Here is a 22948-nt window from a genome sequence, read left to right as displayed (position 1 = left end):
CCAGCATTAGGTCGGGTTATTAGCGTAGCGTCATAACGTCATCACGGTGTTACGAGCTGATTACGCACAGATTTTCCATCTAGTTGGCCTTAGGAAATCAAATCTGATCTGTTTTTGACCTTGGGATCATATCTGCAATAAATCATATAGCAAACATATGTAGACTTACAGTTACATAGAGTCACTGCTAGACGGGACTGATCATAGTAATTTTACATTTCCTTAATTTCTTTTGAAGGCTTATAGTAAGTTTACGGGTTTTTTTTATGATAAACATCTCGAGCGTACTATGGACTAGGAACCTGACATGACCCCATCACCACCAGCTTGGAATGGTGGTGAAATATCACAAATCGAAGCCCGTTAGTCAATATGCAATTGTCTAAGAAACAATTATGCCAAGTTTCATGTCGATCCTGCTTCAATATTGGCGGCGACTTTTCGAAGGACGCTGCCCCAAATAACAAGGACAAGATACGATAAGAACAAAACGGCCAAGGGGAGCAGTATACAGTTACAAAAATCACATTCAGTATCATAAGCATAGCATACAAATACATAAATTATATCACTACCGGTTAGTCGCCAGTGCTGGATTGGATGATGGCTGCCTGGACTGCAGTCATGGTCACCCAAATTAATTCTTTGTTTTGTTTTTGGGGTTTTTTTTGTTTTGTTTGATTTTGTTTGTTTTGTTTTTTGGTTGTTGTTTTGTTTTGTTTGGGTTTTTTTTTTTTTTTTTTTTTTTTTGGGGGGGGGGGGGGGGTATTGTCTGGCGACCTGTTGCAAGATGATATTCAACTAAACTGAAAACCCTGAATATTTCAACTACTTTTAACATATATTAGATTACTATTTCTTTCCTGTAAACATTTGTATTGTCGGATATATATTTATTGTCTGGCCACCTATTGAAAAGTGAAATAACCAACTAAACTGAAAGCCTCGGATATTTCAACTAGTTTAAAACATATTAGATTATTATTCAATTCCTGTCAATATTTGTATTGTCGGGTATATATCAGACTGTACATAATATATTATTCATTTAAAGGTAACGAAACCAATTATTCGGTATTAACTGTAAAATTGATTTCTGAATTTAGGCAAAGAATCCTGATTCTTGAGAAATTGGGAATGTTTTCTTCACTTGATTGTAAATCTAATTAACTCTGATGAAATTCTAACCAAATATTATCTTTGCTCAGGCGAATAAGTATATCTTGGATTTTGCGAGGAAATTAACTTCCATGGACGAGAAATATCGTAATGTCCATATGAGTACGTAGGAAGTAGTCGCGGTTAATATTATTAGTTAATGGAAAATAGGCTACTTTGCTTATCCCTTATCCTCTATTTTGGTGTAATAAATATACCGTTCACTCCCTAAAACAGGTTTTGAATATACCCTTTTCTCCGTTAATTTATATTTAAATATGCCCCTAAAACGTGTTTTGAATATACCCTTTTCTCTGTTATTGTATACTTAAAGGCTCAATACCACTCTTGTTGTAACTGAATAATATGTCCCAATCTTTATTCTGATCAACAAATTGTACTATTTTACAATATTCCAATTAATTGATGATACAAATTTCATCTTAACACACCTAATTAAAAAAATTAAAAAAATTCAACTCAATGATTTGAAAAGCCTGACGTAAAGCTTTTCAAATGTCACATGGATTTAAAAATATTTTTGACCCCCCCTGGACAAGTAAAATAGGATTTAATGGATAATTTACGCAACAGGTAGGACACTAACACATCTAGTACTTAGAATAAGGCTATTTTTTTTATTTTCTGGAGCTGTCAAGCCAGCAAGAGTGTTATTGTCCCTTTAAAGTAATAAATAGCGTAATTAAGGTTTGATAGTGGGTGCACTTCATTGAGAATCGGCTAAGTAACAATTTACTAGTGTCAATAGTCGGTACCCCTTTACACCGCCACAACCAAATGTAGTTTGGAATAGGGTAAGTGAAATTTTGAATAGATGCTAATTTTACTGAGCATCTTATCAATATTCAATAACCCATGCAATGAATGGGTTAAATTTAATTTGAAAAGGGCAGGGGCGTGCTGGCCCCGAAGGGGCCCGGGAGGACGGGCACCGAAGGGGCCCGTGGGTCCCTGAAGGCGACCCGCGCGCTGAAGGCGCGCCGCTGGTAGGGGGGTCTGGAGGGGTTCTCCCCCCAGAAAATTTTTGAAATTTGACAACGGGAAATGCGTTTTGTAAGCACTTCAGGGAGAAATCTAGGTATCATATTTTCCAAATTTATGCTGCTATTTTGACTATAAGACATACTACTGTACTACACAAGACACTCATGACAGGTCTGCTTATAATGCTAATACAATGTATTTCTTTCCAAATAATAAATTGCATCTTATACATATCGAGGCATGAATACATGTATCAAAGACCATTTCACCTTAAGGTGACAGACATTTGCACGTCAGCATAATATATTTTACTAATTGTTGTGTATGTATGATTTTTCGCGTGCGCACTCTCAATTTTTTGAGGGGATTCCGCGTGAAAATTAGAGCTCTCAGGGGGGCCCGCTTATACGGGTGGACTTATTGTTTAATGGGGGCCTGGGAGGACACCGTCCTCCTAAACTCCCTGCCAGAAGGGGTGATAATTATACAGAAATGGGAGAATTTCACTGAACTTCTGTTTATTGTCCCTCCCTCCTACAAAAAAAAATAGAAGTATCCATCATATTTAATTCTCGTGTTGTAGTAATACCGGACTTCTCTGTTGTGTTTCCTTCGTGATCGTACATAGAACCACAGATTACTTCGTTTCTACAACTTTATTATTAGAACCGCTTAGCATCAATGTTACCCGTTCTCAACATCTTGTATATAGCTTTTAATGGCAGCTCTGAAAGTCTGGGTGAGCTCTGATGAATGTCGCTCAACACATGACTTTGGCGTTAATTTCCTTCTCAAATATGGAATAAACATCCCCATACCCGGTAGGATAACATTAGCTTATTTGGTCTACCAAACATATGTCATAAACAAGATAGTTTATGATGGGTATTTTGACAATGGTAAGGTCATAACCAGTGTTTTTACCAAATTATCACTGTTTTATATATATATAGATATATATATATATAAACACACCACTTAATTTAATTTGAGTACGTGAGATCTGACTCTATACAAAGTGTGAATCTAATAATTAGTTAAAGACCATATTATTACAGTATTTGTAAATGCTCGTTACGGAATAAGCCATTTGTAACACTGTGTTTTGTGGTGTATAATTTAGAGTGTTGATACATGTTAAAAGAAAACCTAAAGACTTTTTAACATGCAAATCAATGGGGCGGTCCGGTGGAATAATAACTAGTTTTGCAAACCACGCGACGGGTAAAGCAGGAAGACGTATTTGTTCATTCTAAATGTCTTTTTTTTTATACAGATCGTTTCTATATTAACGTACTTTTGAATACACGTCTATGGTACCGAGAGCGTGTGCTGTTTTAGGGTTATCACCCTGACGTATATTATGACTTCTTATGCTAGGGTGCGTAGCTCTAATACGTCGAAGCCCAGCGCTCTCACAATATTTATTATTCAAGGAGCTTTAATCTATTAGAAACATAAATGATAATTATTTGACGTCGAACTGGATTTATTAACGAATGAACGTCACAATACAAATAAAGATATTGAAGTCATAATTAAAACATTAATTAAAAATTATCTATTAATGAATAATTGAATATATAATATTAGCATGTGTTATTTGAGCAAGTGTATTTATAAGCCATTTCACATTATAATAGTATACATAAAAGAAATATACATTAATCAATAATTGAATACATAGAGGATATTTGTCGTTTTAGAGTGAGTAACATATTTTATTTCATCGAGAAGCAAGAAAACTTATATTTTCACGAATGCGTAGCATGAGTGAAAATATAAACGTTTTCTTGCTTAGAGATGAAATAAAATATGTTATTCACGACAAAACGACAAATGTTGTATTTATTTTATGATTTTACAATCATTTTAGGTAAAAACAACATGGACTACTGCTAGCCAGTGGAATAACACTTTTATTTCACTGATAAAACGCGGTATTCCAATACTGATAATAAAATAAAAAGTATTATCATACTATGTGAATAAGTGTAGTAAACTATTTCATATCATTATATTATCATGCATAAAATATACATATATACTTAATGAATTATTAGACGACTATGGTGGCCCATGGTCGCAATAGCGTTTTTTTGGTTATTTTTTTGTATTTCATTTAAAATAATAAAAATATTAGTAAAAAAAAGAAACATTTTTTTTGTTTTGTTTTACAAAATAAAAAAAAAAAATCTTTTAAAATTTAAAAAAAAAATCTTTTTAAAAAATTAAAAAAAAAATCTTTTTAAAAAATTTAAAAAAAAAAATCTTTTTAAAAAATTTAAAAAAAAAAATCTTTTTAAAATTTAAAAAAAAAAAAATCTTTTTAAAATGAAAAAAAAAAATTATAAAAAATTATAAAAAATATAATATAAAATATAATATAAAAAAATTATATAAAAAATAATAAAATATATTTAAAAAAAAAAAAAAAAAAAATAATATTAAAAACAAAATTAAATGAAAAAAAATAATTGAAAAAGAAAAGATAAAAAATAATTCCCGACGTGGCCCATCGTCGCAATAGTGTCTTGAGTATCCAGACCCAGTATATAGCTATCATTAGACTAGAGCGACCAGAAACATTTTGTGGCCCATTGTTGCAGTAGTATCTCGATTATTATGTGTGGGATCTTTGAAGAACGTATAAACTCGAACGACAAGAAACGAGTCTGTAGTTATCTCACGTCAACATAATTGTAGATACTTCAATTTTGATTAGCTAAGCACTAAAATAAATCTAATATTATCTATTATCCAATCAAATACTAAAATTTGAATTTTATCTTAGTAAAACAGGCCCCAGACGAAGTCCACGTAGGCTATCATGCTCTATTTTGTCTTTGAAATTGATGTTGTCCGCCATCGCACTTTCGCACCTCTTACCCGTTCCTGTGGTCGTAGCGGGGGACTAGCGATGACCTCAGGGAGAGTAGGGGTTTCACAAAAACTGAAGTTAAAATCACTAACATAGATTTTAAAATCAAAGTGAAATTTTAAATTTATGCGTTTCACGAAGATCGATTGTAACTTAAAATTTAATTTTAATAGATTTTAGTTAAAATTACTTGTGCCTTGATGTGAGGTAACTATAGACGGTTTTCTTGTCGCTCGAGTCTATACCATACGTTCTTCATAGATCCCACACATGATATTCTGAACGACAGACCCACGATGTTTGATAGGTCACCCTACTCCTTGTCACGTACAACCGGGGATTCGAAATCACGCCAGTTGACTCAATGAAGGGCTTTATGATATGACAGGCTTTATGATACAGCGCGCACGTGCTAACCATTCGCCCCCCCCCCCCCGGCTACTTAGTAGTAGTAGGCCTATCATGTGTGGGATATCATGTGTGGGATCTATGAAGAACGTATGGTATAGACTCGAGCGACAAGAAAACCGTCTATAGTTACCTCACATCAAGGCAAAAGTAATTTTAACTAAAATCTATTAAAATTAAATTTTAAGTTACAATCGATCTTCGTGAAACGCATAAATTTAAAATTTCACTTTGATTTTAAAATCTATGTTAGTTATTTTAGCTTCAGTTTTTGTGAAACCCCTACTTTCCCTGAGGTCATCGTTAGTCCCCCGCTACGACCACAGGAACGGGTAAGAGGTGCGAAAGTGCGATGGCGGACAACATCAATTTCAAAGACAAAATAGAGCATGATAGCCTACGTGGACTTCGTCTGGGGCCTGTTTTACTAAGATAAAATTCAAATTTTAGTATTTGATTGGATAATAGATAATATTAGATTTATTTTAGTGCTTAGCTAATCAAAATTGAAGTATCTACAATTATGTTGACGTGAGATAACTACAGACTCGTTTCTTGTCGTTCGAGTTTATACGTTCTTCATAGATCCCACACATAATAATCGAGATACTACTGCAACAATGGGCCACAAAATGTTTCTGGTCGCTCTAGTCTAATGATAGCTGTATACTGGGTCTGGATACTCAAGACACTATTGCGACGATGGGCCACGTCGGGAATTATTTTTTATCTTTTCTTTTTCAATTTTTTTTTTTCATTTAATTTTTTTTTTTAATATTATTTATTTTTTATTTTTTTTAAAATATATTTTTTTATTTTTTATATATATATATATAGATTTTTTTTTTCATTTTAAAAAGATTTTTTTTTTTTAAATTTTAAAAAGATTTTTTTTTTAAATTTTTTAAAAAGATTTTTTTTTTAAATTTTTTAAAAAGATTTTTTTTTTTAAATTTTAAAAGATTATTTTTTTTTATTTTGTAAAACAAAACAAAAAAAAATGTTTCTTTTTTTTTTACTAATATTTTTATTATTTTAAATGAAATACAAAAAAATAACCAAAAAAACGCTATTGCGACCATGGGCCACCATAGACGACACAAATAAAAACTAACCTATAAGAAACATAAGTAATAATTATTTGACATCGAACTGGGTTTATTAACGAATGAACATTACCATCCGTATTTCGTCTCTTATATTTATATATACCCAGTCGCTATCCGCCAACATACTATCTAAATAATAATTAAACTAGAAATAATTGAACATAAACATGATAAGAATTAAAAATATAATACAATATGTGGTATGAATTAAACATATCTACATTATTGAGACGTAACTCAAATCATTGACTAAGACACATTTTAAGTAATAGTGATTTATTTTAAGAAAAATGTTCGGAAAATGTAAATAGATAAGACAGTTCGCTCGAATTAGAACGCTCAAGGTTCAGAGTAAAGATTTAGATAAGTAATTACATGTATATCAAAATATCTGCTATAACAGTACTATAAAAAAATACGAACACAAAATCTTACTGACGTTCTGAACAAGGGGTTAAGAAATTATTATGTTCAACGTAGTCCGTAAATGGAATATTTTAGTAAAATTTTCTGATGTATTTTTTCCTAGCAATAAGTTAAACCCACTCCCGTTAGCCCCGTTCAACACAGTAATAATTAATTATAAAACAAAAACACATCAATGGTATATCTATTGAAAATTAGAATAGATATTAGAATAGTGAACTACAGAGTCGGCTTGACCTTTCTCGATCGTAGAAAAATAACTTACAAAGCAAGACGAATGGAAATAAAATTGGAGAAATGCTAAAGTAAATTACACGTATTTGTGAAAAGCTCCAACATAATTATGTGATAATGTCGAACAGCACCCAATTTATCTAAAGCTGCTCGTCTTGGTCTGAATATTTGGGTTCAAACCATCATCCTCTCCTTTTACGCCTGAAATTCGGCTATGCACTTGTTATCTTTGTACTAAAACCGACGGATAAGAACATTGTCCTTTAAAAAATACAGACGTGAAACAAATAATTGGACATACGCACGAATCGGTGCACCATGCATTTGCTATCTCGAAAGTAAAGACGAACGGGGTCATTATACCCGCGCTATTGATGAATAATTATCAAATGATTCAATATCTGGATAGTGTGGAGTTAATTTTGACTCGGACATTTTCTGTTTAGGAGTAGCAATGGCTGTAGAACTAAATCATTACAAAACGGCGTTTTTGGGGGTTTTTTTGAGAATTTGATTTTGTATGGCGCACTATGATACAGATTTTCGCCAGTGAAATCTATGTAATTTTACGGTATATTATTGAATACATAATTAAGTTATATTAAATTCAAGAAGTATTCTAACGATTTTCGCCACGACACATACGTATTTGATTATTTACTGAGCTATTATTGAGCTATAATTATTCAAATGTAATAGATATAATAAAACACGGAGATACAGTATAAACTCATTTCTAAATTGCATTTTGGCTAACTATTAGCGTCTAGCTTTCTCTGGCTTGGCTTACAGAAAAACAGTTTAAACATGTACACGCAATAGACTTTGTGATCAGCTATGTCCCTGGATAGCATTCTCGTTATTCATTAAGTCTGTTCCTGTATCGCAAACTATCCCTTTCGCAGAAATACTATTATTTGATTTCAAATACCAATATATATATATATATCATTTTTATATGCCCACATTTATATGCCCACTAAATCGTTATGAAAAAAAGGCGGGATTATTTTATAATATTATTTTGTATGGCGCACTATGATACAACCTTACGCCAGTGAAATCTATCTATTTTTGTGGTATATTATTGAATAAATAATTGAGTTATTTATATAAAAGTCAAGAAATATTCTAATGATTTTCGTCACGACACATACGTTTTTTATTCGTCTGTAGTATAATTTTACCGGGCATGTTTTATTATTGAGCTATAATCATTCAAATGTAATAGATATAATAAAACCCCCAGATAAAATATAAACTCATTTCTAAGTTGCGTTTTGGCTAACTCTTAGCGTCTATCTTTCCCTGGCTTAAAGAAAAACAGTTTAAGCATGTACATGAAACAGACTTTATGATCAGCTATGTATGTCCCTGGATGGAATTCTCGTTATTCATTAAGTCTGTGTACCAAACTACCCCTTTCGCAGAAATACTATTATTCGATATTAAATACCAATCTATCATTAAGTTGCCATACAAGATACACCAACATTTTGCAAGATATGGACAGAGAATAAGTTTAAGAAATGCGATTTTGTCCTACAATCTGGGACCATAATCCAGGAAGTTACGGTCCGATATGTGCAAATATCGAAAGGAACCGATATCTTGGGATTATAAACATACATTTCAAGTTTGATCAAAATTGTATATTAGTCCGGTGGCTGAAAGGGGGGGGGGGGATCGCCACCCGAGCTGTGAATTTATGACACCAAGTTTTTCTAGACGAGTTTTTTGCGTAGATTCCGAATCTGGGTGGTGATCAGGCGTTTGAGGGGGCGTTTTCGAGATATGGGGGGTCCAACGTCTACAATTGGGGGAAAATGTGATTATGTTGACATAAATGGTGATCATGTTATATATAAATAAAACATAGATTTCTAGGATTGTCCATCTCTAAATAAGTGTATATGATGCTCCTGGACAATTGTTTTGATTTGTGTGGGGTGGGTGGTTGCAGGTGTGCTTGTGTGGAAGGGGGGGGGGGGGCGGCGGGAAATGAATTCACGTTGATTTAAATGATAATAATTTTCTTAGAACTTGATGAAACATCTCTACAAATATGTGTATAAGATTCCCAATGTGTGTGTGTGTGTTTCTCCGGGATGGGTGCTCATGGGAGTGTGTGGGGGGGGGGGCAACATGTATCTTTGTGGACAGAAATTATTTGGGTCAATATTGACCTTAAAAGTGGTTTCTCATTAGCTTTTCGTTCAGTACCTATATTTGGTCATTCAAAATAATAAAATTATGATGGTACTTTTCAAGAGATCTGGAAATGTAAATCAAAAACACAGTAAATCAGAGACATGTTTAGATATTAGTTTATTCTTAGTCTTTATCAGAAGTTGATAATATGAGCAAGATAAATATCTTCTTGGTTGCTTACCAACAGCTCGCATATGTCCTTTGGATATGCTTCAGATACCAGTTCACATTGTAAATCATCATTCCAGCCATGTTATTTTTTCACCAAGAAAATCTTTCTTCTAGCGTCATCTAATGATGTAAGTCGCCTTCCGCAATGCAATATTTTCTACCTTTGCCCGTCTCATTATCGATCAAAATGTGTATTTATGGACCATCGTTTGCGAGGAGGACGATTTGGGTTTCTATTTCGCCCGACCAAGAACACAAAATACAATTTGTTTCAGCGCCTCCATTAATTTGCAATGCGAAGAGGAGTAGGTAAGCTATTTTGGTGTCCTCGTGGTTTGTTGTCAGTTCTAGGATATTTTCGACACTTTCAATACTAATCTTGATATAAGTGTCTAGGAATATCTAGGCCTGCGTGCTTTCGGTGGTAATGACTAATTGACTATCTGTTTTTCTTTTACAAGATAATTCCAACTTTCTAACAATTTTAAAGAGCTGGGACAGGCAAATGATGTTTTTGATGGCGTAATTACTGGAATAGAAATAATTGTTTGTGCCAAGTACGGCGAAACGCGACTTACATCAGTAGATGACATTAGGAATTTTAATTGTTTCTTTATGTGCTATGGGTAATATTGCAATAAATTCTTTACCATTGTAAACTGTCTTTAGAGTTTCAATCTGTTTATCTTTCAAAACACGGTTAGATACTCCTAAATTTGTTTTCGCAAACAAAACCGCCTCTGTAAAATTATGTTTCATGGGCGCCGACATATTTAATAATTAGAGGACTATTTTGTGATTCGGCTTTGATTAGTTTGACGTCTTTCATACACACAGCGGCTAAATAAACATATTTAATTTCATTCAATATGACAATAGAAGAGAAATAAATACTTTTAAAAATTTCTAAAAGCATACTCAGTGTTTTCGACTAAAATCGTCGATGTAGGAATTTAAATGTCGGTTAATTAGCTTAGGGCCTATTCTCAGCCGGAGCTAGCTGTAGATAGGCAGCCTAAGTTTGGGATGAAGATTTACTATACGAATGGGTATCTCAAGCATATCCAATGGATATATGCAAGCTGTTGATCACCCATAAAGAAGATATTTATCCCGCTTATATTATGAACTTTGATTTTGAATCTTCTGATGAAGAATATAAGAACAAACTAACATCTAAACATGTTTCTTGTTTACAGGTTTTTACCAGATCTCTTGAAAAGTACTGTTATAATCAATCTGATTAAAATACAGATCTATATTTCGTTTCGTTTTGGTTTTTTTACACTTTCGATGGCATACATTGCATGAAGATCTGACCGGTTGTATAGTGGGGGTGGCGTCAGAGGTCATACAATCGGTTTTTGACCCTATGACGTTAGACAAGAACTCGCTGTAACAGACCGTTTCATTGGCTAATCCCTCACATTAACCAGAACACGGCTTAAATAACAACTCTTCCAGCTCCTAGTGTTATAAAGACGAAATTTTGAACTACTCAAAAACGGAAAAAAATAGAATCTGTGTTTTAATCAGATTGCATTATAATTTAATATTTTGAATGACGGAATTGGTACTGAACGAAAAAAAAGCTAACGAAAAGCCACTTTTCAGGTCAGTTTTGAACCAAGTGGTTTCTGTCCCCAAAAATACATTTTATCAAGCTCTAAGAAAATCATCATTTAAATCATTGTTAACTCATTTCCCGCCAATTTTACCCCCCCCCCCCCCAACCCTTCCACACATGCACACCGGCAACCCCCACCCCACAGTTTTCCAGGGGCATCATATACAGTTATTTAGAGATGGACAATCCTAGAAATTTATGTTTTATTAATATATAACATGATCATCATTTATGTCAACATAATGACATTTCCCCTCAATTGTAGACATTGGACCCCCTCATCTCGAAAATGCCCCCCTCAAACGCCTGTTCACATTTTGCCCTCACCGCCACTGCAGCGGAATTTTAAAAAAAAGTAATGATTTTATCAAGCTCTAAGAAAATCATCATTTAAATCGACGTGAACTCATTTCCCGCCAATTTACCCCCCCCCCCTACACACACCTGCAACCACCTACCCCACATCGCCACAAATCAAAACAGTTGAACAGGGGCATCATAAACACTTATTTAGAATGACCAAATATAGGTACTGAACGAAAAGCTAACGAGAAACCACTTTTAAGGTATATATTGAACCAAATGATTTCTGTACGAAAATCGAACTTAACCTTCATTGGGGTGTAACGGTGATATGTTTATACGGTTTTTAAAATTGAATACAAATTGTGACTTCTAGAGGGTCCACAAGCCAAAAACATGATTTTCCAGACAATCAGGGGCTACAATCCAAGAACCGAAATCTTTGTGATATCAAAGTGGGATCGAAATTGTGACCTATAGAGGGTCTACAACCCTGATATACCAGACTTTTACACTATTTGCGTACGAGGAGCGGTCATTTGGTCCGGCAGTTTTGGTCCGATGTTCACGAAAATCGAGATCAGTCGTCATCGTGGTGTAAGGTTGATTTATTCGAACTTTTTTTAAAATCGATTGTGACCTCGAGAGGGACCACAAGCTAAAAACGGATTTATTGTACAATCAGAGGCTTTACAATCCGATATGCGCGAATATCGAAAAGAACCAAAATATTTGGGTTGTAAACATTCATTTCATGAGAGATCAAAATCGGATGAAAATTGTGACCTCTATAGTCTAGAGTGTCCACAGGCTAAAAACGTGATTTTTCGTACAATCTGAGGCTATAATCCATAAAGTTAAGTTACGGTGCGATGCATGCTTATATTTCAAGTTTCGTTAAAATCGGTTAATTTCCCTTACTTCATAAAAACTGTAATAATAACGACGAGGGGTTTGGACACAAAGAAACTTTATTGATGTAAGGGGAATATATGTAGTTGACATTTATAAAAAGCAATTGAACAACAAAGCCGCAAAGTGTCCAAACCTTAAAAGGACATTATACAGGGTGGTGGTTGAAATTGTTATTTAGGATAGTGACTGGGCAATGATTAAGACCACTTCTGCGCGGAGTTCAGGAGACGGGTCTAGGTATTTTGGGAACAATTACTGGCCCAGTCACCTTGAATCCGGATGAGATCTGCTGGGATTTTACACTGTGTTCTGCATAGTCTGACGGGTTGAGTAGGTGGGGAGTTTAAGCACCCCACCGCCAAGAAAAGTGAACGCTGGGGTATGGGAAGGGGTCGGACTGGTGCGAAAAGCTAAGCGACAGGCGGTCACGAGACAATGCAGATAGTTAGGAATAGTTCGGCAAGGGACTATCAGTTCTCGCTGTTGAAATTGGATTACCTTTAACCATCGAACGTGTAAATAGCAAATATAATGAGTAAAATGGAAATCGGAGCGGCGTAAACAATTAACGTAAGTCAATTCGATTTCTAAAAGAGGTGGGTGTGGGGGGAGTGGGGCGTCCACTCGACTCAAACAACAAGCTGGGTCATGGCGGGACTAACATGGTTCAATATTTTGTCAATAATTCACTTGCGCATAGGGGTCTTTAAAAGTTGGAGGGAACCCACGAGGTTGAACAGGCGTACAACCGGGGAATCAAAACCACGCAAGTTGACTTAATAACAGACTTTATGATACAGCGGGCGCGCGCTAACCACTCGGCCATCCAACCCCGCTGAAAGAAGGAAAAGAACGCTACAAGACAGGCTGCCCAGACGTAAGTTAGGCACCTGCATATTTGGCGAAGAATGTCCGGGGTAATTAATAGACTGTCCAAGGTGCCTGCGAACTCCCTGGAACCAAATCGATACATCCCAGGAATCCAGGGGGTTGGGCAACGCAGTTTGTAGGTGAACTTGACGGGCAATATTTAAATAAAAGTTAACTGAATGGAAACAAAGGGTGGTGCAAAGGTGAGCTATTACCGCAATAAGTTGTTACAGGTAGTATTTAGCGGGGGGGGGGGGGGTGGAGTGTGCTATGAGGGAAATTTGCCAGGACAGCGGCACTACGGCCTACTCTTTAGTTATATCGAATTCAAGGGATCATTTACGTGCACGCCAATGTGTACACGGGACCTCGGTTTTTCGTCCCATCCGAACAACTAGACAGGTTCTCCGTCCTGCATCACTGACAAGGGGGAACCACGCCGGAAAATCTGGATGAACTTTCTCGGCCAATGCAGGGATCGAAACCCGACCTCCAGGCTAGTGAGCCAGCGTCTTATCCACTTAGCTACCGTGATCCCCTTATTAGAAAGGCGAGAGGCCCATCTACATAAAGCAGCAATCACGAGTATTTTCTCTTTATAAGGAAATCAGTGTCCCAATGAAGGAAAAACCAGTCACCATTATATAATCTCGATGGATGTCACTGGAAACAGCTTTAGCAATAGAGTTTTAAGGAAGCAAGGCAATGCTTCCACCATAGTAGATCGGCCAGCAACTGACCCGTAATGCGCGTGCGATGGTGCTTAGGATTAGGGTTGTTCAAGCAGTTCAGGAGACGATGGCATATTACTCGCCCGCCGCATATAACTGCTTGCAAAATGTAATTTTCTTGCGAGCGATTGTAGCTGAGTTTTCGATAGTCTCGACCAGCACGAAGTTTTAAACACTGGCATGGACCATCTTATTCCCATTGATCGCAAAGCCAAGAGAGCGACGTAGTGTAATGAAGATGGCCAGGGCCTCTGCACAGGATTCCCTCGAGCGGGAACACACAAAAAAAGGTAGACCACCATTTGGATATCCGAGACGGTACATTATGCGATGCACTGCCTGGGTTAGTCGATGAAAAATTCCAGGGCTCTGTTTAGCCCCAAAAGGGAGCTTAGTGTCATGTAAGTAGCACCAACGCCCGTTTATCCACCATTTTAAGGCGGCGACCCTTCTGTTAGCAGGGCTAATATGCACTGAACGACACGCCGATTTAAGATCACACTTCGCCATATAAAAACCTTGTTGCATCAGCGCCGCTGCAGGGTCCACGGTCTGAAACCGGTGATGATCAAAGTCAGACACATAATCATTGACCGCTGCGCCTGGCGGGAAGCTGCAGTCGTGAATTAAGCGAACTTCGCCCTCGGATTTGGGGATAACCCCGATCGGACTCACTATTTGGGTTTTGTGACGGCTATAATAGAGTTTCCGTTGTCTATTTCTTTCCATATGGCACCTGTGGCTATATCAAACAATTTGCTAGACATACTTGCAGATTTGTGGTTGTCGTTTTCGACGGGCTGCGGGGTGGCATCTTTGTCAATAACCGTGGGAGATACCCGACAGTAAAACGTCCTTGTCTGTATCGGCCTGAAGGTTTTTGTACACTGCGTTATTATTACCGGCCACTGGATGAGCCGGCGCATGTGTAGCGGATGAATGAGACTCAAAACACCGGAGTATAAAACACACATACCTGAACCTACACTTCGAAAGGAAATGAAATGAAATGAAATGGAGTTTAATGTCCTACTGTTCTGCTCCTAACCTGGGCTAATGAAGACGGGCATACGCCATACAGTGTGCTATGAGGGAAATTTTGCCCGGACAGCGGCACTACGGCCTACTCTTATATCGAATTCCAACTGCCAAGGGATCTTTTACGTGCACGCCAATGTGTACACGGGACCTCGGTTTTTCGTCCCATCCGAACGACTAGACAGCTTTTCTTGTCAGCCCCTCCGTCCTGCATCACTGACAAGGGAGAACCACGCCAGAAAATCTGGATGAACTTTCTCGGCCAATGCAGGGATCGAACACCCGACCTCCAGGCTAGCGAGCTAGCGTCTTACCCACTTAGCCACGTGATCCCCCCACTTCGAAAGGCTGCATCCCCGCCAGGGGTGTAAATACACTGTGGGGTGGCCCGTTTGTTGGACGCTTTCCGATCCCCGATTTTCCCGTTGTAGGTGCACAGTTTGAAGGTGGGCGACCATGACACCCATCTAAAGTTATGGTTAGCTTGGAGCTGCTAGTATTCCCTATGATAGAATAAAAATGAGATCCTGTCAAATCGTGCAAACAGTTCCAAAATCCGTGTACAGTAAGGCGATTCCATAAAATTCGCGGCAATGTGAAGTTGGCGCGTTTTTCGGGATTAGGATAACGAATAACGAGTCAGTTCTTTATTCGGGATTCGGCACTAAAACAGACCGGCCTACCTTGCATCCGACCATTTCCTCGCAACCTCCGACCATAGGGGTAAGTGAACGTTGGATGGCCGACCAGCACGGAGACGATCGTTTGTCAAGCGAGTAGGGCGTTGACTGGTTGTTGGAGTGTACGGGGCAGTCCTCTCCAGGAATCAACTGTTTTTTTGCCGAATTCCGAATAGCGAGCCAGCACGTTATTCGGGATTCGTCAGTAAAACAAACCGGCCCATCTTCCATCCGACCATTTCCTCGCTACCCCCGACCGTTGGGATGAGGGAACGTTGGGTGGCCGACTAGCAAGGAGACGACCAATTATCAAGCGAGTAGGGTGTTGACTCGTTTGTTGGCATGCACGGGGCAGTCCTCTCCAGCAATTACCTGTTTTATTGCCGAATCCCGAATAACGTGCTGGCTCGTTATCCGGGATTCGGGATTGGCCAGTAAAACAGACTGGCCTATCTTCCATCCGACCATTTCCTCGCTACCTCCGACCGTAGGGATAAGGGATCGTTGGGTGACCTACTAGCAAGGAGACGACCTTACAAGCGAGTAGGGTGTTGACTCGTTTGTTGGCATGTTGTCAGATATACCCTTACAGTCTCATATAACAATTTTTGGTCTTCGAAGGAATTTTTAGTGAGCAGAAATTCGCCCATGTATCTGTTATCACCCGTCACTTCAGCCAGTTATATAAAGGGATAACTCGTGTTTTCCTTTTGCGTTCGTCACTTCCTATTGTTGAAACATTGATTATTCATCTATCGTAGCAATGATCTCTGTGATAAAATAATATTTGGAACGATTTTAACCAGTTCAATCACATATGTGATAATGACTGGCACCAATATTGTCCTTTAATTAACCAATACAAATTGTGACTTGCAGAGTGTCCACAAGCAAATTGTGGACGGACGGGCGTATAAAAATGGCCTTGTTGGAGGCGGCGGGTCTTTAGACTTTGAAGAGGATTTTAGAAAGATTTTCTGTTATATTTGTTCTAAACAATAACTTCAATCCTTTGGCATATCGATATGGTTGGCACCGTTTGCTTTTGTTGATAACCAGAAAAGTTTAACTCAGCAGAAGTATTTCCAACCAACATAGTTATAGTTAATAATTACTAAACAAAACAAAACGTACGTTTAAGACCTATGTCTTAATGTCCCCATCCCAATTCAACTCTTTTCCTGAGCGGAGGCGATATGATAACTTTAGCAACACATACTCAACAGCCTCCATTGAGGAGTGCGGGTTTCAATAGTTCTCCAAAATGGTATCAATAGAATTAAATAAGCGAAACCTCTTTGATCTATAATAATTGAGTAGCAATTACCTACGGAGCACAATAAAAACACTATGTTGAAATAATGATATGATTCCGGTTGGTCTGTCTTGTTTAATTCCTTTAGGGATGGGACAAAATAGATATTATAATGGCTCGACAGGTTGACCTAAAGTTTTAAAACAGAGACAGGCGTTCACTCTACAAAAGCAGATCACATTAAAATCAAATACATGTAATTTTATAATAGCCAAATTATTTTACGATTATTTTTTCTTATCGGACTGCCTTAATGTAAATAACAATCAAAATATAACGATTTTGTTTTCAGTGTGCTGCATTTGTGTCGTTTACATGGTCATTTGGAGAAGTTTTATGTAAGTTTGTTTATTATATGCAAACTGTATCGATGATATGTTCAGTGATGACATTAACAGTAATGAGCATAGAAAGGTGAGTAGCCATATTGTTTCAGATTTCATTTCTGTACCGGTTTTTAACATGGTTCGTTTGATTATGATTTATAATACTAATACAGACACGCTTTCGTTTTTTACTGATTTTCATTTTTTAATTAGAATAATGATGAAACAATAAGGCATTTAAATAGGAATCATTACAATAGCTGTAATTTAAAGGAGCTACATCGGTAATATTTAGGAGCTAGAAATTGACGCAAATGGGTTGCAACGCATATAATAATGCAATATGAATGTATATAAACTGATTAAAATTTAATCGTTTCTGTTTTTACTGTAATTTCTAGTCAGTTATGTTCGGCGAAATACGCCAGAAGTCTCAATCGAATGGCAATCTCTGGTTATACCACTCTACATCGATGGTATTTATTGCGCATGCTCTCCAAATAAGAATATGGCGTCACCGTTTGACATGACTTGTGGAATACTTAAATTATATCGATTTAAAAGGAAATTATAAGAAAAGTGAATTTATCTTAGGGACTTCCAAATGTAGAATTCAATATTCACAGACCTTTTAATTTTTAATTTGTCTTAAGAGACACTTTCAACAATAATCGCGTATTCACAATGGCCATGAATTTACGTTAAAAGGAGCTAAATCGTTAATATTTGAAACCTAGAAATTAACACAAATGGGTTCCAACGCATATATAAACTGATTTACATTCAATCGTTTCCGTTTTAATCTCTAGCGTCTGGTTATTCTAGTCTACACCGATAGTATTTATTGTGCATGCTCTCCAGATAAGAATATGGCGCCGCTGTTTAACAAGACTTGTGGAATATTTCTAGCCTCGTTCTTCGAGTCGTGTACCAATGGTAAAATGTTTATTTTGTCTTAAATATTGAATATCAGAAGTCCATCTTTTCCCGATAAGATCAGAACATGGCATCAATGTTGATTCATTTGGCAAATAATTTGTGTTTTCAATGTCAAAGATTTTGGATAATATTGAATTAGAGACTTGGTTACTTTAAATTGAGTCCATCTGTGCCGGATTTAATATAACAAAATCACATTTGGTTTCTTTAAAAATCTAGTTCGCATTAGTAAAGGTTTTATTGTTCACTACGTATAATATCATTAGCTGGGATGCAGGTTTCATCTCAAGATCACAATTTTAAAAGACATAGTTGGTTACGCATTTACCGAAAGTTAAATTACATTAATCTAAATCTTAATGTTTTTTCTAGCAAAGCTGCTAACAAGAAATTAGCATATTTTGGGGTGATGTATTACTTCACACAATACAACAATTTATGGACGCGGAAGAATAAGCGAATTAAAAACTCCTATTCGATGTTTTTGTCGGCATAAAACGTTTTCTAATATTAAAGCAGATGGAAACTGTTGATTTCGTTAGATCTTTTGCTAGAGTTTAACTGCCCTTATATTTAAATTGTTTTCAGCTCTTAACAGTTGAGCATTAGAAAATCTTGGAGAAAAAAAGGACATCCACGGAACTGTAGTATAGAAAAATCATTTTAAAAAGTTGGCAATTTAAACCGAAAGTGCTCAATACGTTGGGACGAAAATAACAAGGGCGTCATTTCTAGTGAAATGCCACGTGGCATATCTTCGATTTTGTTATTTCTTTAACCAGATTCATCATTAGAATATTTACTTGAACCATCACCATGCTATGGCTAAACAACATGATTAGTATGGAAGAGATCATCGTGTTATATTTACTTTAACCATCATCATGCTATTTGTACACAACATGATCAGAATGATAGAGATCGTCATGTTATATACTATTCAAAAAAAGTAGGGGATATTTGATTTTTAAGTGTTATTAAAGTCACCTAATGAAACTGACGAAGAAACAAATGACAAAATGAAATGAAGTTCACATTCATCGATTTATTCCAAATGATCGTTAGACTAAGTAAGGCACAGACTGACCATTATAAGGGTAAAATGATACCCGGGGTCAAACAGCAAAGTTACCACAGCATCACAACCAAGTCAGTAACGGGTAAATCCTCCTCTGTTTGCCAAACAAGCATTGATCCGATGTGGCATACTCCTAATGAGACGTCTAAGGTCATTTTGGTCCAGATTGTCCCATTCCTGTTGCAACGCAGCAGCAAGTTCTTGGACATTGGCAGGACGTTGTTGACGTTGGCGTAACCTCTGTCCAAGCATGTCCCAGACATGCTCGATGGGGGAGAGGTCGGGACTCAGTGCTGGCCAAGGTAATGTGGTGATGTTCTGTTGTTGGAGGTAACCTGTAACGATCATGGCCCTGTGACATCTTGCGTTGTCATCCTGGAAGATGAAACGGCGGCCATGACGTCGTGCGAACGGCACAACATGGACTGCCAAGATGTTGTCCCGGTAGTACTGGCCTGTAACACGCCCTGCAACAACATGTAAAGCCGTTCTTCCAGCAACAGTGATGCCTCCCTACACCATAACAGAACCACCCCCAAATCGATCATGTCTGATGACGTTAACGTCTTGGAAGCGCTCGTTTCGACGACGCCACACCCTCCTACGTCTGTCCAAAAAATCAACAGTGAACCTTGACTCATCTGAAAACATCACATTGCTCCAGCGTCGATTGTCCCAGTGTTGACGATCCCTACACCAACGACGTCTTGCCTGAATGTGATGATCTCTCAAACAAGGGATCACGCGAGGACGTCGGGCGCGAAGGTGACCCCTATGCAGTCGATTCCGAATCGTCTGGCCACTCACTCTCACACCAGTGTCTGTTTGAAGACGAGCGCTGATCTGATTTGCTGTGATGACACGATTTCTCAAGGCCAAGGTACGGATAAATCGATCCTGGGCTTGAGTTGTCGCCCTTGGTCGACCTGAGCGTGGTCTGTCCTGTACAGATTGTGTATCACGGTATCTGGACCATAGCCTGCTTATGACAGACTGAGAAACATTCATCGTCCGCGCCACAACCGCCTGTGTTGTGCCGATCTGTAGCATGCCAAGGGCACGTAACCTTTCATTTTGGGTAAGCCGACGCATATCAAAATTTGTTTTCTGGTCACTAAAACAATTAAACTGATGTTTCCACCCTGGAATTCAATGCCACAATGACTGTAACATTCAAAGTCAGAGTCGTGCAAATCTTGGGTTGGACCCCCATGATGATCCCAAGCATCACCTGCATTCCATGCGGTAGCTATTGGTGCGTTTGGGCATCACATGTAACTGGAAATGTTTCTTCTGTTAGGTTCTATAGTGACTTTTTTCGTAGTCATTTGCATATTTTAGTATTATGCCCCCAAAATCAAATATCCCCTACTTTTTTTGAATAGTATATCTACATATCACCATGCTATGGCTATGCAAATACATGCATGATTAGTATGATAGAGATCATCATGTTATATCTACATGACATCATCTAGCTTTTTGCACACAACGTGATTAGAATGATAGAGATCATCATGGTATATCTACATGCTATGGCTATGCAACATGATTAGTGTTTTAGTGACCATCATGTTATATTTACTTTAACCAGCATCTTGCTACGCAAAATGACTAGTATGGTAGAGATCAACGTGTTATATTTACTTTAACCAGCATCTTCCTACGCAAAATAATTAGTATGGTAGAAATCATCGTGTAATATTTACTTTAGCCATAATCTTGCTATGGCTATACAGCATGATTAGTATGGTAAAGATCATCGTGTTAAAATTTATGATATACCACATGATTCGAATTTGTTGTATGTACTTCTGTTATTATGCAAAAGTTATGATTATGGACTGTTAAAGTAGAAATTCATTAGAATATTAATTTACCATAAACCTATAAGATGATGTTAGTAACGCCAACAAATCATTGATTAAGCTGGGAAGTATTGATGTGTAATTAGGAAAACGTCATTTTCAATTACACATTTACTCCATATATGATATCATAGTTACTGTAGTTACCGTTACACTGACAGTTTACCTGTCAATGATGGTAATTCGACCATCATCCCATTCAACTAAATCATTATATATTCATCTATTTACTGTCCTATAACCGAAATCCAATCAGATTTGATTAAGATATTTTGCCAGTCGCAATACGCTATATGAATAATTTCATTTTTCAAAATGAAAACTTTGTCACCCTTATAGATGATTTTAGGCATAGCCTATGGAACAGCCCCAAGACGTAATTGATTGATTCCACTTTACCGATCATTTTGCGGTTAATGTTGGTTCTAATATTTTCTCATTTAAAAGTATGATTTCATTTGAAAATGCAAGATTTTACTTCCTACATAGGTAAACACACTGTTAAGGGATCGGGCTGTGGAAATTAATTATTCTCTCAGTAAATCAACCCTTTGTTCAGTCGAACAGTTTAATTAATTCTTTTCGTGTTATTTATTTTTCGTTCGTTTACTTCACACCATCTGTTTTCATAAACAATATTATATTTCATTGCCATAAAGAGATTTTGTATAGAATGCTACGTTTATACGTATATTGTGATTGGTATAAAGACTCTTGATCAACGCACCAATCAAAACCCACGATACAGAAAATTCTGCAAAATCGCTTGATTATCCAGACATTTTCATTCTGTCAAATCATGGTTAAAGTACACTGCGAACCAGGACGGCATTATTTTTTAAAACATGTCCTAACCAAACAAAGGGAACGAAAACAACATCTAGTTTTAATAAGATAGCTATGTTGATAGAGCATGGTTGTAAAAGTATAAAACAACATGAAAAACATGACAATACTTCGTTACGAATAATTATTTCCATATATCTAAGGGTTATGATACATTAGAGGGAATTAGATAGTTCCAGAAATAGGTCTATTATATTAATGAGTGTACCGGGTACATTTGTTATATATAGTTAGTGTTATAAACTATCTAATTACGGTGACCATCATAACCATGCGTATATTAATGTGTTTATGGCTTTCAATTAAGAAGACACCCGAGTGTTGGGTTAACGACCTCCATTTACAACACGTAATCGGATCAATTAGAGTGTTACCTTCCAGTTTATTATCATCTCATCTCGCGGGTATCTTTCTAAAATCGTGGGGATTAAAGGCCTGACGAAACATGTTTGTCATTATTTATCAGGGATGACTTTGTTAGTTGTGTGTGGTTGAGTACTGAGACAATAAACCTTCACAAAAACATTTCTTTGTTTGAAATAGGACGAAAGTATGTGTATTGAGATCTAACTCATGACTATCACCATCCAAGAGACTGCTACCCAATCTGTTTCACAGAGAATTACGAGTCTCGTATAATATCTCTGTCATAGATGACTGCCTTAACACGTGCTGTCACAGCACGCGGTGTGAATCATTGGCTGAATGGCGCGTGCATTGTTTACATAAGACATAACTGCTTCGGAGAGAATGCTGCATTTTAGTCAATTTAATACCCATTTACACTTAATCGGAAATAATTTTTACCT

At 36.9% G+C, this 22948-nt stretch overlaps 1 protein-coding gene across 1 annotated transcript in view; it reads left to right on the top strand.

Moving 5' to 3' along the window:
• The window catches only part of LOC126819257 (G-protein coupled receptor 54), a 69119-nt gene that overhangs the window by 23770 nt on the left and 22401 nt on the right, over nucleotides 1–22948 (top strand). The window contains exon 2 of the mRNA XM_050547193.2: nucleotides 17375–17496. Coding sequence (XP_050403150.1) covers nucleotides 17375–17496 — 122 coding nt within the window. The remainder of the gene's footprint in view (nucleotides 1–17374; nucleotides 17497–22948) is intronic.

Source organism: Patella vulgata, chromosome 4 (assembly GCF_932274485.2).
Source record: "Patella vulgata chromosome 4, xgPatVulg1.2, whole genome shotgun sequence".
NCBI lineage: Eukaryota > Metazoa > Mollusca > Gastropoda > Patellidae > Patella > Patella vulgata.
Note: the sequence above shows the minus strand (reverse complement) of the source record. Positions and strands in the feature narration are given on the sequence as shown.